Raw genomic sequence first — 16203 nt, 5'->3', positions numbered from 1 at the left:
TGCTGCTGAAGTTTCGATGATGACGATGATTACGATGACAGATCCTTAAACATTAAGTTTTTTCATCATTTTTTAACGAGTTACCGAAAACTGCTCTACTTTCAGAATTTGCCATCAGGTCATCTGGTTCCAGAAAAATTCCAATGTTTCTTAGAGGACTGCCACTTGGATATTAACCAATGTATAGACCTTAGGCTTCAAAATTTGTCTTTCTTAGGTATTTGCCTTGTGTGGCAATATGTAAGAGTCTGTTGTAAAAAAAGCAAATCGGTGCAAGCGTTTTTAATTAATGAACATCTCGGTTTCTAGTACCTATCACTCTAGCCGAGATTTTTTGCGTATAACTCATTCGATTTGCGTGGTTTTTTTTAGAGAAACATACTAATATCCAACATTGTATAGCTAACACTTTAGTTTCTTGTGAAATTAACTAACAACTAAATGCCGGTCGCAGAAATTTGGAATGAGGACTAGAGATCCCTTAAGAAACATTGGAATAATTCCAAAACCAGATGACACAATTATGAAATTGCACATAAAAGCTAAGTATGCCGTTTCACTTAAGAAAAATAAAGAAATACCTTGCCTGAATGAGTCAAGAAATTTCCTACAGAGAGCCCCCTTTGAAATGACATTTCTACTCAACTACGTACTGCGATCAAAAAAATGTTATTTTCTGGGTTATTCCTGGGAAGAAATTGTCCACGCATCGAGCTAGGCGATTCCTTTTCCTGTCAGTAGCAAACTAGCCTAAACTCTGAAAATAGAAAATATTATAGAGGACTTGTGGAAAAATGGAACAAGCAAGTCATAGCCGACTGACTCTCCATAAATCGATATTCATGAGTCCATTGGCTTATAGATTTATCACACAATCCAACACAAAAAATCTTCATTTTGAATACTCTTATGATCTATTCTGCACATTAGAAATATCATTTTTGTTGATGATATTTTAGAAAATATTAATTGAAATGGAATGTTTTGATGATTTTTTTTGTGCTATTTGCAAGTTTTTATTGACTTCCAAGCTATTATTATTTTTAGTATAGAGTTTTGACACTTCTCAGCAGAAAAATGCTTTAGCATTAGGCTCTGTGGATCTCATTTGTCGATTTTAATTATCATAATCACCCTCATTCTTGTTTACGGCGGATCCAACTTTCGATCGAATCCTATTCGTTCAAATCCATGGCCCATTTGATTTTGCTGGCGTAAACGAGAATGCAAAACGGTTTTCGATCGAAAGCGCATTCGAACGTAAACAAGAATAGGGGTGAATGAGACTGCTGGATCAGCTTCTCAGTTGTGGTGGTTCAGGAACCGTCTCACTATACTACAGCTTCCAAGCATCACCGCTTTTCGGATGGTTCTTCTAGGTTCTTCTTCAATTCCAGCTCGTTTAGGGACCTTAGAAGAGATTTCGCGACAATTCCTACTACCGGAACTATACGAACGTCCTCTAGGTGCCACATCTGCTTCAACTCCTCCGCCAAGTCATGGCACTTTACCATCCTGTATGAGAACGTTGATTGAACATTGTGGTCCAGCGGTACAGCCAAAGACAAATTAAAGACCTCCATGTCCCTTGCAGTTGCCCAAAATTTTATGGCTCATAAGGTAATCTAGAATGCCGTGAAAAGTGTACTGCGATCTGTCAAACTTGGGTACCTTTTGCACTACCGAGGGACGAAATGCAGTACTAGAAGTGGTACCCAATCTGAGCCCAAGTGTGACAGACCTGGTACAGCGATGTCGATGAGTGTAACTCGTTTCATTCTTTTGTCGTAGACTTAAGAGCAAGCTTTTGCTTAAGAGCAGGCTATTGGTGCACAACTTCGTTGTGACGATCGTGGTGGGCTGATCCAGCTAGTACCGGCAACCGAAAACGACATGCTCGATAGTCTCTCCTACTGAATTGCACTTCCCACAGCGGTCCTCTACATCTTCGTGCAATATGTAGTGCCAATAGTTTTTCGTCGCAATTACCCGGTCCTGGATGACTACCATGAAACCTTCTGTTTCTGTGAAAAGGTCACTCCGCACCAGCCACCTTATCGATGTACTCGAGCTTCAGTAGATGGTGCGTTCCATGCAACTCCTTCTGCTTCCACGTTGCGATCTCATCGACGGTTTTGATGTCGCAGTTCAGCTGCGCCAGATACAGGGCGCTGAAACCGTAGTCAGCTTCGCATACAGTGCGGTGAATTTCGTAGCAGTTCTGGTTTTCTACGAAATATGCCCGTAGCTGCTGGATCTGGGAGACACATAGTGCCTGGATATCGGTGACGCCTCTTCCTTCTGCTGCACGTGGCAGGGTGACTCTCTCGGTGCATGGTGAACGCCACTCGTACTGCTCGTTCTATCGCCTCCAAGTCACTTTACCACCCCGAAACTAAACGTCAACAAGAGCACAGCAAACGTGTTGATCGCCTTCACCTTGTTGCCGGCAGACAGAAAGCTCTTCAAAATACAGTTGATACAAGACAAGAACATTTCCTGCAGCTCCTTCTTGATCTACACGAATACATCTAAGTTGCAGGAATCCGAGGTATTGATTCGTTTCGCACTCATCCATATTCCGAATCTCCTCCTGCTCATTGATGCGGAAACAGCTAACATCCATAACTTGACCCCGACGTAGATGAGTTGATGGGTATTTGTCAATACCAAACTTCCGCAAATAGCTTCTGGTCGTCCATCTAGAAGATGTGGGGAAGGTGTTTTATTTACTGGCATGATAAACAATCTTTGAACATCAATATGTAGAATCCCCACTCGATATAATCAGAGCAAGAGCAGTAGACGCTGAACATACGCTCATGATGTGTAGCGGATCATGATTGTTACAGGTAGCGAAAAGTGAGAGATACTCTTAACTTTCTCAGAATTAAACCCCTGCATGCATCACTAATAATTCTAGAGAAGGTCTCCAAAACCTTTCAGTGAATTTGAAATCTTCAGCTTCCAGAGATACTTCAGAAAGATAACAAAGTAGTAACAAACTGCAATAGACGCTTCGATAAAGCGTTCAGAGAAGGTCCCAAAAAGTTTCCTGGAAAGCTTTGAGAACCTTTCCACGGGAATTCCAGAGAGCTTCGAGATATGCTTCAAAAACTTAAAACTTTGGAAAGCTGCGGCTAAATCTTCGAGAAAAGACTTCTTGAAAGATTTTATAAAAGCTTCAGAATTATTTGCTAATAATTCAAAAACGCCTCAATATAGCTACCAGAGAAATCTCCAGGGACCCCTCCAAAGCAAATGAGTTAATATATTTCTATATACTAGACTCTAGAAATGTTCCAAAAAAGACTGCTTAAAAAATCTTCAAAAGATTTTTTCAAAGAGCTACTTAGAGGCTCTCAAAGAAGCTCAGAGCTTTCCTGATAAAATACAAGAAATGCTCGGATGAAGTATGTCTGGAAGATCTTCATAAGCAGCTTGGAAATACCTTCGGGAAGCTTCAGAAATGTGCCTGAAGAAGCTCTCTAAAATTTGCCAGAAGAGGAGAAAGATTTTCTGAGAAGCTTTGAAAAAGCTTCCACATATGCTCCAGAATATTTCAGAGAAGCTTATAAATAATGCTTCCGGAGAAAAGTTCCTGAAGTTTCCATAGAACCCATAATAAGCCTTCCTGGAAAAAGTTAGATGATATCCGTAAGTTCCGGAAAAGCTTATTGTAGTTTACGGAAATATTATAAAGAATGCATAGCTTTTTTCTGATCAAAGGAATCTCTGGAGAAACTCGGGAGAAACTTTTAGCGAAGCTCGTTGAGTCTGGAGAAGTTCTTGAAAATTTTCCAGGAAAGTGGAAAGCTCCAGATAGATTCAGAGATGGTTACAAATAATGACTTCTGGAGGTTTCCACAGAACCCATCGTGAGCCTTCCTGGAAAAATGTAGATAGGGTGCAGAACCACTTGGGCACTTCCATGATTCACTTTGGCATGGGGGGTTTTTCTCGACCGAATTTTCTAAAACTTTGCAATGAGCAGTGCTTCAGTACGACTCGAGGATCCGGCCCTATGTACAGGAATTTCAAAGAAGTTTTGATGAGAATTTTGTTGAGAAGATTCCAATGTCTGGAGATGCTACGGAGAGGCTTCTCGAGAAGTTCCAAAAAAGGCTATTCTAGGATAAGAAAATATTCTAGAGAAGCTATGAAACTATTTGAAAGATACTCCATGGAACTACCAACTTGGCAAGTCCAAAGGGCTTCTGAAAAAGCTCCGGAGAAACCTTTAAGAAACTCGGGAGAAACTTCCATGAAATTCTCCAGAACAAGCTTACTGGAGAAGCTGCGGAAAAGCAAAGCCTAATGAAAACTACCATGATCCACAGATACTTTGAAAAGCTCTGGAGACACTTCAGAAAGTTTCCAAAGAACCAAGAAAAACTTTGAAAAACCTTCATGAGAAAATTGCAGAAACGTTTATGGCTAGACTCCACTGAGTCAAGAAGATTCAAGAAAATTAAATGTTCCGAAAAAGTTGCACAGATTTTTGTCGCAAAAAAGGAACAGATTTTTTTCGAGGATATTCTATAGATGCTTTTGCTAAGATGACTCCTAAGAATATTTTTGAGCCGCTTCAAAAATCTTTCAGAGAAGCTTCAAATAGTATTCACTGGTTCTCCAGTAAAGCTTCTGAAGAAGATACAAGAAAGGAAAGTTCATTTACCGACACTTTGCAAGCGATATAGACCCTATAGTAATCAATCGCAGGCATTCGTTCTTCTAAAGAGGCAGATAGCGAAAAGTGGTTTGATCTCCATTTAACCAAAACGAAGTACAGTCAACTCTGCCTAATACGACATTGCAAGGAGTATCGAGTAAGGGAGGTATCGAGATATAGAACATATATTTTTCATAATAAATCTTCGAGTTGTTTAGTGGAATACTTATAAATAAATGAAAATTATATTATATATATAATTCAGTACTATACAATTTAATTCTACTAGACGTTGTATCCTGTAACCGTAATGGTATCTTCAGTGTCGTTTACAAGACTGACTCTATATATTTTTGAATTTTTTATTAATTAGACAAAATACATTCGAAACAGTAATTTTAACGTACAAAACGGTAAAATTTTAACACATTTAACAAAGCAGCAGTTTGTGAATATTCTTAAAATATTGCAATTTGTTTCACTCTGAAATGGGTAATCAAAACCTTCAAATTTATGAAACTTATTACTATTCGGAGGATATTTAAAAATGTTTGTGAAAATATCTTGATAGAGAGGTAAACTTGCACAGGAAACTCAAACAGATTGCATCGAGTTAGAAGGGAATCGATTTACAGAAGAATCAAAGTGAAACATCTTGGAATCCGAAGATGGCCGGGGCAATGGCCATTTTCAAAGGCACTAAACTAGAGAAATAGTTGGCAAACGTTTCTGATCTTCTTATTCTACATGGTAGTAGGAAGAGACAGATGCAAGCCTAGTTAACATACTCTGGTAGTTTCTAATGGAGATGTATTTAAAGTTCATGAATAATGTACCTATTACTTTGGAAAACTTGTGACATCTGAAACACTTGTGACATGTGAAACACGTGTTGTCAGTAGTACATTCAACTCTTCAAAACTCGACATTGAAGGGATCATCGAGTTGGGGAGGTATCCAATTACATAACACAAAACCAGTGTAACTGCGACCCAAGGGATCATCGAGTTAGCCATGAGAGCCAACTTTTACTATGGTTCTCTAACTCGATATCGAGATACGGAATATCGAGTAAGAGAGAGTTGACTGTATCAAAATTGTAACGCAAAATTACAAATCGCCAAAAAAGATACCCGTTTTCTCTGTTTTTTTTTGTGCTACCGCGTCCGTCAAGTCGCGCCAAGCAGAACAAAAAAACCGCGAATCACTCGGCGACAAAAAATAATATTAATACGCAAAATGAAAAATGTAGCTACTTGGGTGGACACATGTTTTTCCGTTGTCCGTTGTTACCCGTGCCGAACAACGAAAGCAAAAAAAAACGCGTCGATGACGCGGCCTTCTAGATGATGAAGACAAGAAATCCCCAAATGAGAGGCCAAACGAGTGCCCTGAGAAGCGGGGAAAGCATCGATGCTGCTGCATGATTATCACATTTGGTCACCACACATTGCACCAAAAGTTATTATAAATGATCCCACCGCCGTTTGGCAAAACCGTCCAAAAACGGAGGTAGGTTTAAGATCTCCAAATGTAGATATAAACAACGGTTTTGGCTTGGATCTGTGTGGTGGGTGAATGTTTGCATGCACCGACGACCGGCGCAACGACAACCCGAGAGAAGGCAGGCAAATTATACGTTTGTCAAAAGCTTGGATCTGTCCTGTTCTCCGTCGTCCGTACGGGGTGAATTACAATACCTTCGTGACAGTAGGGGCGTGTTTAGCCTGAAAAATTTGCGTGTGAGCAATCAGCTACCGCCATGGAGTCGGTCGTTGTCACATTCGGGCCTCCTTGGATCGGAGACAACGAGGCCGAACACGTGTTCTGGAAACACTACTCTGATGGGTTAACGAGAGAACATGAGGAACGTGCGAACAAATTATCTGTCCTTTCTTCCACGCCATGCATGTTTGTTTCACTTTGTTGGAGGTTATGTTGCTTTCCAATTTTGTACCTTGTCATTCGAGCCAAATGAGCTAGATAAACGTTTGTCATGCAGTCAACTTTCCTTGAATCAATATCGAGTTATTGGCGATCAAAAGTGAGGTTAAGTTGCGAAAGTTTTTCAAATTGAAATTAATATTTACGGTTTCCCGTGCCTTAAATTTCAAAAATCTTGTCAGTTAAATTATTGTGATGATTTTTCTTCCAAAGTTATCACTAGAAATCTCGATTACGATGCATTAATCCCTATTAGACTGGCCCTTAAACAAAAACTGAACACCCCTTAGATATGTGCCTTAGGGTAAAACAAAAGATTCTTAAAATTTCAGCTCATTTGGTTGCTCCCCTAGCTGGCGTATTCAATTCGAAGTTTATATGGAATATTTGTTTCAAATATATTGAAAATCGACCCTATGTTACTGTTTCGTTCAGTACACTAGTTGATCGCGTTCAATTGAGCCCAGAATGACAAATTCACTAGTTGATACCCTAATGAACATAGTTGCAGAAGGTTGTATCTGGTTCTAAGCTAATTTTCATTGATCTTTCAGTAGTTGAAAGTTAGGCTTAGATCAGCACTCCCGTACAATCACATATATCCCTTTCGGGACGGTCCATATTTGAGTGATTATTTAAAAATTTTATCTTATAAACTTATCATCTCGTAGAACAAAACTTTCTTTCTTTTGGCTGTTCTATCAATCCATGAACTTTTTAGGGTCAAATTCAGACCAGCACAATTGTACTGGTCCGTCCCCAAGGCGGCCGATGTTCGAAAAAAAAATATATTTTTTAATTTTTTTTAGAAAATTGTTCCAGTCACACCTTTTTAAAAAAAATTCGACCCGTATTTTTTATTTCGTCATTAGGGTGCTCTTTCGTGGAATAGAATGGCCCAAAAATTCAGAATTTTGTTTTTAATGTACATTAGAATCAAAAATTATAATATACTTTAATATACATGATTTTTTTTTTAAATGTATTGAAAACAATGTACGAGAGATGAGATTACTTATTATTCTCTTTTAGATTCAAAGCATTAGGTGACGATGACGTTTATCGCTATAATTTAATAACTAGTCTACGTCATAGAAAATTTGGTAAATAACATGTGTGAATAACTTGAAAGCTAATTGTCTCAACCAAACCATCTTGGTTTTGCTACGTTTGTTTATATCCTCAAAAAATATATAAAAAATTTTTTCTCCAAAATAATTTATGTAATAAAATTAAAATTGAAAATAATAATAAACCTTCGAATTGTTTATAAGTTAATAAGTATTCCATAAATAAATGAAAACCGAAATTAGTACTGTACCATTTATTTGCACTAGAGTTTGTATCCTTTGACAGATACGCGTAATTCGACCTCCACTATAAAGTCGTTATCAGAGTCATGTGATAGACTCGAAAATTAAGTTAATTTTTTAGGGACCCCTCCAACCTCTTTCGCTCACTTTACCTAACATATTCATTATCACTTTTGAAATCACATAGCCATCTTTCAAATGATACTTTAACGATGTTTTTGTAAAGGTTGGTAACATGGAACTGAATAATTTTCAATAACTGGAATCATTCATTTTATTCCTAGAATTTAAATGAAAACGTCAAAACATTCAGTTTGCGTATGTGTGCAGCTTTACAATTCATGTAAATTTAAATGTAAATTAATATGTGCCCGACAGCTTGGACGTTAATTACCAGGAATGACGCATTTTTAAGTGCAAATAATTACCACCAAATTTCTTCTTCTTCTTTCTGACGCTACAGAAGCCTGCTTCTCAACTTCTCATGAGCACTTCCATAGTTATTAACTGAGAGCTCTCTTTGTCAATCGGCCAATTTTGCATGTGTTTATCGTGTGACAGGTACGATCATACTCTACGCTTAGGGAAGTCGAGAAAAAAGTCAACCGGCTGGACTCTAACTTACGTCCCTCAGTGTGGTCTTCTGCACGTTTACCGTTATGGCTATCTGGCCCCCAATATCAAATTTACCTTATTTTATTTTTTACATCGAGTATTTTGCTTTAAATTTAATTTACGTCATTATAATATTGTTTTTTAGTAGTTTGTAGGACTGAAAGAACTTAGACGGATAACTTACATATTACAGAGAATTTAAAAACCCTTTCAAAAACGGATTGTCAAAATCAGGTCATTTATCATTTTAAAGCATGAATTTGCTTTTTGAAATTGTTACATATATTCCAGCGATTTAAAAAAATACATAAAACAATCATTTTTTTCGAATGTATTAAAATATTTGAAAACATTCATATTTGAAAATAAAGACACTGACAATGTTTCTAATAAGACAATCCATAAAAAAAAGTTTCGCAATCGGTATGACCGTTAGATTACAAAGGAAAATATAAAGCTCTGAGAGACGATTCAAATATGACGTCCATACCCCGCCTCCCCCTCGGTCTCGCTTTTTCTAATACCTAATACATGCATTGTCACACTTTCATTGAACCACCACCCCCACCCCCCGCTTCTCCCCTAAATGATAAATTTGTTTCCCATTTCGTTTCGGTTGCATGGGCACTTTTAGCTGTCAATCCTACCGTGGAAAGTTTCCTGGAAAACATTATGTACGATTATAACCTTTGGAGGGAGCATCACACGAATCAACGGAATAATATGCAACGCCAAATGGCATAGTCGTAATACGTTCATGACGATAAAAAAAACCCTGCAGCGGGAATTGAACCTACACTTCTTTGATCGATACAGCTAGCTACTTTGCAACACAATGCGCAAGGCAATGAAGTCCAGATTTAAATTTTTAAAATATCAGTCTGAAAATTTAAGATTTGGACAATATATTTTTTAAGGTAAAAGAAACGAAACGACAATTTCTTTTTTTATATGATTTTATATGATAAAGACTTTAGAACTTCATACATTGCTTAATAGTTTAGTTGAGTATTTCGTAGTATTACAAAAATTTAAAGTTTCTCAGTTTAAAACGCATTTCGTAGATCAACATAATAAACAACATTTTTGCGAGTAATACCAGCATGGGCTGCACACATCAATAATATGTCATTTAAAAGACTCTGCAGTTCAGAAGCAAATAGTAAGTAAAGGTTTTCCGCTCCAGTTGTCCAACTTCATAAATATTATAGCAGATATTGAACCAGCATACATTGGAGAACTCCAAAATGGATTATCGGTTTAACATGAAAAGCAAGGGGGCATTCAAATATTACGTCCATTGTATTCAAGTCTATCTAAATCCTTCTTATGCTCACTATCACGCTTTTTTCCAAGCTCCTAGTACATGCACTGTCACATTTTCGTACACCCCCACTCCCGTAAATGATTGATTGATGTAATTTTTGAACGTTCTCCAAAAATTTTACTGTTTCTTATACTTTTGTATAGGAGATTTAAGACAATAAATGTTATTTCCAATCTATTTCAAACTAGTGGCCCCGGCAAACTTCGTCCTGCCATCAAGTAGGCTGTTGTTAAATGGCATGAACTCTCCTCATACAAAATGACAGATTATTTCAATGCCGTTCTTGCGACTATTCCGGAGACTTTACTAAACTTTTCCTTCGCACGATCACATCGGAACCCCTGATGAATACGACAGTGAAAGAATTGTACAAATCCGTTGATCCGTGCTCGAGCCATTTCGTGACATACGAACACCATTCCATTTTTATTTATATAGATATGGACTTATAAAAAGAAGGTTTTAAACCAAAGCTATGGGTTTCTGTTACATAGTTTTTTTGCGCTACATATTTTTTTCTGATTCGTATGTAATCACTCATTCATGTTTTAATGCAATATGATACACTATTTTGGACATTAGAACCAGATTCAGCCACTTAACTTGATCAAAATACTGAAAATGAAAATTGGTAACCCACAACGAACATCGGCCGGGTAAGTGCCGGCACCAGCACAATTGTGCTGGTCCCACTTTATCCCTCCAGAAATCTTTGCTGTGTGAATCAATTTACATTTGGACTTTGCCATGTCAAAGAATGACTCTTTCACTTTCGATTCGTATCTGTGCATACCTAGAAAAAACGAATAGTTGAAAAGTTGCGGCAGATAAAACTTTTTCAATTCTTATGGTGTTTGTTTACATTTTGTTTACCCTAAGCTGGTGTTTTCTAAACACGATGTAAACAAAAGCCTTTGTGCTTAATTACAAGTATCAATGATAATTCAATAATCGAAATCAAAAAAGTTTAGTAAAACAATGATTTACTGGCTAAAACAATCATTCAATGTCATGGGTGCCGAACAGCACAATTGTGCTGGTTCGTCCCGAAAGGGATATACATGCAGCTTGTACCGCAGCTCGCCCAGCGTCATAAATGGCTATGATGCGCTTAGTGGCTACCACCCAACTATGTTGAAGAAATACTAAGCATCATCGCAAATCTACTTCAGATAGTTAAAACACCAACTTTCTCAATTTTAAGCATCATACAACCTTCTACAATATTGTTCGCTATGGTATCAAGTAGTGTTTTTGACATTCTGGGTTCAATTGAACGCGATCAATAATTTCCCTGACCCAAACAGGAGATGATGTGCTGTTTCCCATATGTTTGAGCTGAAAATCTCATATTAACTTCAATTTAACTACGCCAGCTCGTGAAACGACCAAATGAGCTGAAATTTTCAGGAAGTTTTCCTCTAACCCTAAGAAATAATCCTAGGGGGTGCCCCGTGGAATAGTACAATTTCTTCTCCCATACTGAGCTGGGCCAGTCTAATCCCTATCCTAGAAGAGCGCCATCTACGCATTTTAGCTTTGCGTAAGATCACCAATGGACCAATGCACGAGTTCACTAATTTGACGTTTGAGCGGTGCCGAATTCACTCGTTGCCATGGTCACGTAAATAACACGGCACCGCTAAAACGTCAAATAGTGGACTCGTGCATTGGCTCATAGAACCATGTTAAAAGTTGGTTTTCGTGGCTACCTTGATGGCCCCTTAAACCGCAGTTGCACTTTCTTCCTTTATTATTATCCATCCAGGCTGTCATAGACAAAAAATAGATCTGTTTCGAGTTTGATGCACTGATTTCGTGTTCTACAACTCAATATCTCTGGAACTCGATGGTTCCTTCAACATCGAGTTTTAGAAATTAGACTGTATTTCCATGTGATTTTTTGATAAATTACGTTGAACTTCAATAAAATATTGTTTCTTTAGAAGATGCCGCCGCAGTCGAACCGCGTGCGATGCCTTAATTGATCTATTATGAATATAATTAAAGTCACACCATAAAAAGCAGTAAAAGTGTCTTTGGCGTCAAACGCCGGCCGGTGGATTGCACGAAACGCCCCAAAGATTGAGAGAGTCTACCGCAGCGGGAGATCTCGCGATAATCTTTCAAATCCGAAATTTATTCATGCCGAAGATTCGGACCCAAACGCCTGACCAATCAAAGCTGGCCAAAACGGGGCAGCTGCCAGGCTTCCCGGCGAGATGCCATGACAACGGCGACATTGTCGTGTTTCGTGAATACGGCAGAAAACTGCAATATAATTGCCAAATAAAGGTGAACCACATTATGTCAGCATCCCGATCGCAGAGCAATAAATAAACAAAGTCCAAATCAAGAACGGTCGAATATGATGAATAAACTAAATTTTCAGTCGAAATAATACTTGTGGGGCTGAGACGGAGGAACGAGGGGTCCTTCGAATCGAACTGATGAATTATTCAGGAAGACGCATCTCCAAACCGGAATTTGGGCACCCAAAAGATGGACTCTCTTCCGTTATCTCTCTATCGCAAAAATGTCCAAACTTGGACTCGGACCGATCGATACCGTTCGATCGCGCATATACAGTATGGGGCAATACAATTGCAACTTTATCGATTTTCCAAATGCCCAACTTTAGACGGTCTGAGTTATTTATGGATCGATTTGAACATGTTATTTGAAGACAGTTTTTTTTGTGTAAAGTTCTCATATTTCCAGGTAAATTTCACTTTAGTCAAACCATTATTACTTTTGAACTCTTGGTTGGAAAAATCACTCAAAAATATATGTTAAAATTCAAGATATGTCTGATGTGCTGTGTGAATTTCATTCAAATCGGTCCATAAGTAACTCAGATCTAATCCTCTAAAGTTGACCATTTTGTATGAAAAATCAAAAAAGTTGACCAATACTGTACATGGATGGCTTTCACGCTCGGAAGGATCTCCGCGGAGGTCCCGAAAAAGGCAATCGTGATCGATCGCGATACCATCTTTGTATATCCCTGCAGCAATTGATTGAATGGAACGACAGTTACCTAGCTTGACAATCAAATGATCTTCGTCTCCATCACCGTATTTGCCCCAAAAGTCGATGGACTTTTTGCGCAGTGTTGCCAAATCGCTTACCCATTCTTCTTCTCTTCATTCTTTTCTTTCAGACCAAATCATCGACCGAGGTGAACAAGAAGGTGACCTTCTGGTTCGCCACCGGTGGAGCCGGGTTCTGCATTAGCCGGGCGCTGGCGCTCCGAATGCTGCCGATTGCGAGCAGCGGCAAATTTGTGGCCATAGGCGATAAGATTCGCTTCCCGGATGACGTGACGATGGGATTCATCATCGGTAAGTTTGGGAAGGACCATCATCAGTATGTCATATTTTGTTCGAAAGTCTTATAAGTGTTCTGTGGAAGTTCTGTTCTTTTCCGAAGCTTTTTTCGTTAGTAACACTTAAAGTTTTAAGTGGGCTATAGCCCACCTAACGGGAGCCCAATTAAAACGAAGCCCACCTAAAGGTAGTGCAACGAACGAAATTCGACTGTATTTAGAAATCATCTGAGGTAGAATATCTTTGGAATTTTCCAGTGAAAGATATTCTTAGAAATCTCCTTAGAAAGTTTATTCGGAACCTATCTAAAATTTTCTCAGGATGGTTCGATAGAGTCCGCTAAACAACGCTTCTCTGGAAGTTTTTCAAAAAGCATATCAGAAAACCTTTTTCGGATTCTTCGCTAAAGCTTCTTTGAAAGCTTCGGAAGATTTACGGAGGAATTCCGGAGCTTCTCATGGAGCTTTTCCGATATTTCTTTGTCTTGCATGTTGCATATGTTCATGTCTTGCATTTTCTCAGGAGCCTTTCTGGAAGTTTTCCTAAGTTCCTCTGGAAGCTCAATAAGGGTTTTCTGGAAAACTCTCAAGATTGCTCTGAAACTGTCTGGAGCATTTCTGGAAGCTTTAAGGGAGGTTGCTCCAGAATTTGCGCTGCAGCTTTCTCTTGGAAGGTTCTCGAATGTTTTTCTAAAAACTTTTCTGAAATATATTTGGACGTGTTTTGAAGCTCTTCTGAAATGCATTTCAATGCTTCATCGAAGCTTCTTTTGCATCTTCTCATGAAAGTTCTTTGTAATATTTGTATAAGCTAGAAGCACGCTTTTTCTAATAACTTCCTCATTCTACATATCAGTCTTGAATCTTCTCTCATAAAAAGTAATGAAAGCTTAAGAAGGCTACTCTTCAATTTGCTTATAAAAGGTATGATGGAAACTTCTCGTGGGAGCTTCTCCAAAAGTGATTTGTAAATTTCCCGAATCTTCTCTTGGATGGCTTTATGGAGCATATTTTGAAGCTTTTTCAGGAAAGTTCTTAGGAAAGTTCATATCAGCTTCTTTAGGAAAGTTCATATCAAGAAGATTGCCGGAGCTTCTTTTGAATGTTTTCTCTAAGCTTCTCATAAAGATTTTCAAATCTTTTCTGTAAACTTCATCGGAACATCTCTTGTATTTTCTCAAGAAAGCTCGGGGCTTACTCGAGCATCTCTGGAGACTTGTTTGAAGCTTTTTTGGGAGATTTCCCTAGAGCTAGAGGAAATGTGTCCGATACTTTTCTATAAGATTCTAACTAGAATCTCTAAAGTCTAAAGAATTCTTAGAAAAGTTCCCATGGCGACTTCGCTGACGTTGATGTAGCCGTCTCTGAAATATTATAGGGAAAGTGTACCAGTTATGGCCATAGTGATTCCTGGTACACTTACCCTAGATATTTTTCAGAGAGAATTCTCTGGATTGAATTCGAAAGCCTCGATGAATTTTAAGAAACTTCCCATAGCTTGTGAGAACGATACCTTTCCTGGAAGTTTTCCACAAGTTCACTGAAAGCTTTTTTGAATTTTTTGAATTATCTTTGGAAGTTTCACCAAAATCTTTCACCAAATGTTTTCCAAAGCTTCACAAGCAAAACTTCTTAGAAAAAGCTCCTAAGCTTTTCCGAAATATCTCGGGAAGGGTTTTTCTAAGCAAGTTTTCTCAGCAGCTCTTTCAAATCCTCTTAGGAAGATTTTTCCTGGAATTTTACATTTCAAATTTTATACAAATCCAAACCAAAAAACAATCAAAATCCAATCCTGTAAAAATCTAAACAAAATCCAATCCGATTTCAAAACAAACCCAATACAAATTGAATCCAGTCCAATTCCATCCAAATGTAATCCAAGTATATTGAATCTTGTAAAACTTTCTGGAGAATACGAGGAGGACTACCTTTCATGGAAGTTTTTCACAAGTTCACTAAAAGCTTTTTCGGATTATCTCTGAAAGTTTCGCCAAATCTTTCAGAAGCTTCTCAGACAGCATTTCTGTACAACATTTAGAAGCTTCTTCGAATGCTTTTGAGAATTTTTCAATTTAAAATCTTATAGAAATCCAAACCAAAAAACAATCCAAATCCAATTCTATTCCAATCGAAATAAAGTCCCAACCGAATTCAATACAAACCTAATCTATTCCAAACCCAATTCATATCTAATCCAATTTCATCCTAATCTTATTCAAGTCTAGTGAATCTAGTGAAACTTCCAATATATGGAAACTAGAAACTAGAATCTATCTACGTAACCATCTTCAGAAGCTTCTGAAATCGCCATCAGAGTTCTTTCCCGGATCCTTTCAGATGCTTTTACAGAGCTTCTGAAAAGTTGGTACTGAACTACTATGGATATTTTCCTGAAATTTATTTGGAAGCATTTCCGGAGCCTCTGTGAAAGCTCTTTCAAAGTTCTCCTGGAAGATTTTTCTGATCTAGAGTGATCGTTTCAGATTCTGAAGATTCTACAAGCTAAAATTTTCTAAGCCATATATCCGGAAGCTATTCGTAAGCTTTCCGGGACTTCTTTCAAGGTTTTTATAAGGATTTCTCTAAACCATTCAGCAAATCTGAAAACTTTTCCAAAGCTTTCAAGGAAGGCTTTCCCAGAAGCTGTACTGTAACTTATCTAGATGGATTTTAAAAGCATTTCAGGAAGCTTTTCCGATACTACTTTGGAAGCTTCTTTGCTTGCATTTTCTCAAGGAAAAATAAACTTTTTGGGATATGTGTGGTGCATCCCTGGAAGCTTTTTCAAAAATTTCTGGTAGATTTTTCTGTTCTACACTTATGTTTTTTTTTTCGTAACGTCTTTACTCTTGAAGGGTTCTGTGTAAACATCTCAGGAAGGCTTTTCTGGAAGCTATTTGTATGCTTTGCAAGTTATGGAGCATATTTGGAAGCATTTTCCAAGCTTCTCTGAAAGCTTTTCAGAAATCCACGCCACAGCTTTCCAAAAGCTGGTCTGTAACTT

The 16203-nt window shown here is 38.0% G+C and overlaps 1 protein-coding gene across 1 annotated transcript in view; it reads left to right on the top strand.

The window, feature by feature from the left end:
- Positions 1–16203, top strand: part of LOC5574115 (fringe glycosyltransferase) — a 407849-nt gene that overhangs the window by 386889 nt on the left and 4757 nt on the right. Inside the window, exon 6 of the mRNA XM_021840394.1 lies at positions 13035–13215. Coding sequence (XP_021696086.1) covers positions 13035–13215 — 181 coding nt within the window. The remainder of the gene's footprint in view (positions 1–13034; positions 13216–16203) is intronic.

Source organism: Aedes aegypti, chromosome 2, assembly GCF_002204515.2.
Source record: "Aedes aegypti strain LVP_AGWG chromosome 2, AaegL5.0 Primary Assembly, whole genome shotgun sequence".
In the NCBI taxonomy this organism is placed as follows: domain Eukaryota; kingdom Metazoa; phylum Arthropoda; class Insecta; order Diptera; family Culicidae; genus Aedes; species Aedes aegypti.
Note: the sequence above shows the minus strand (reverse complement) of the source record. Positions and strands in the feature narration are given on the sequence as shown.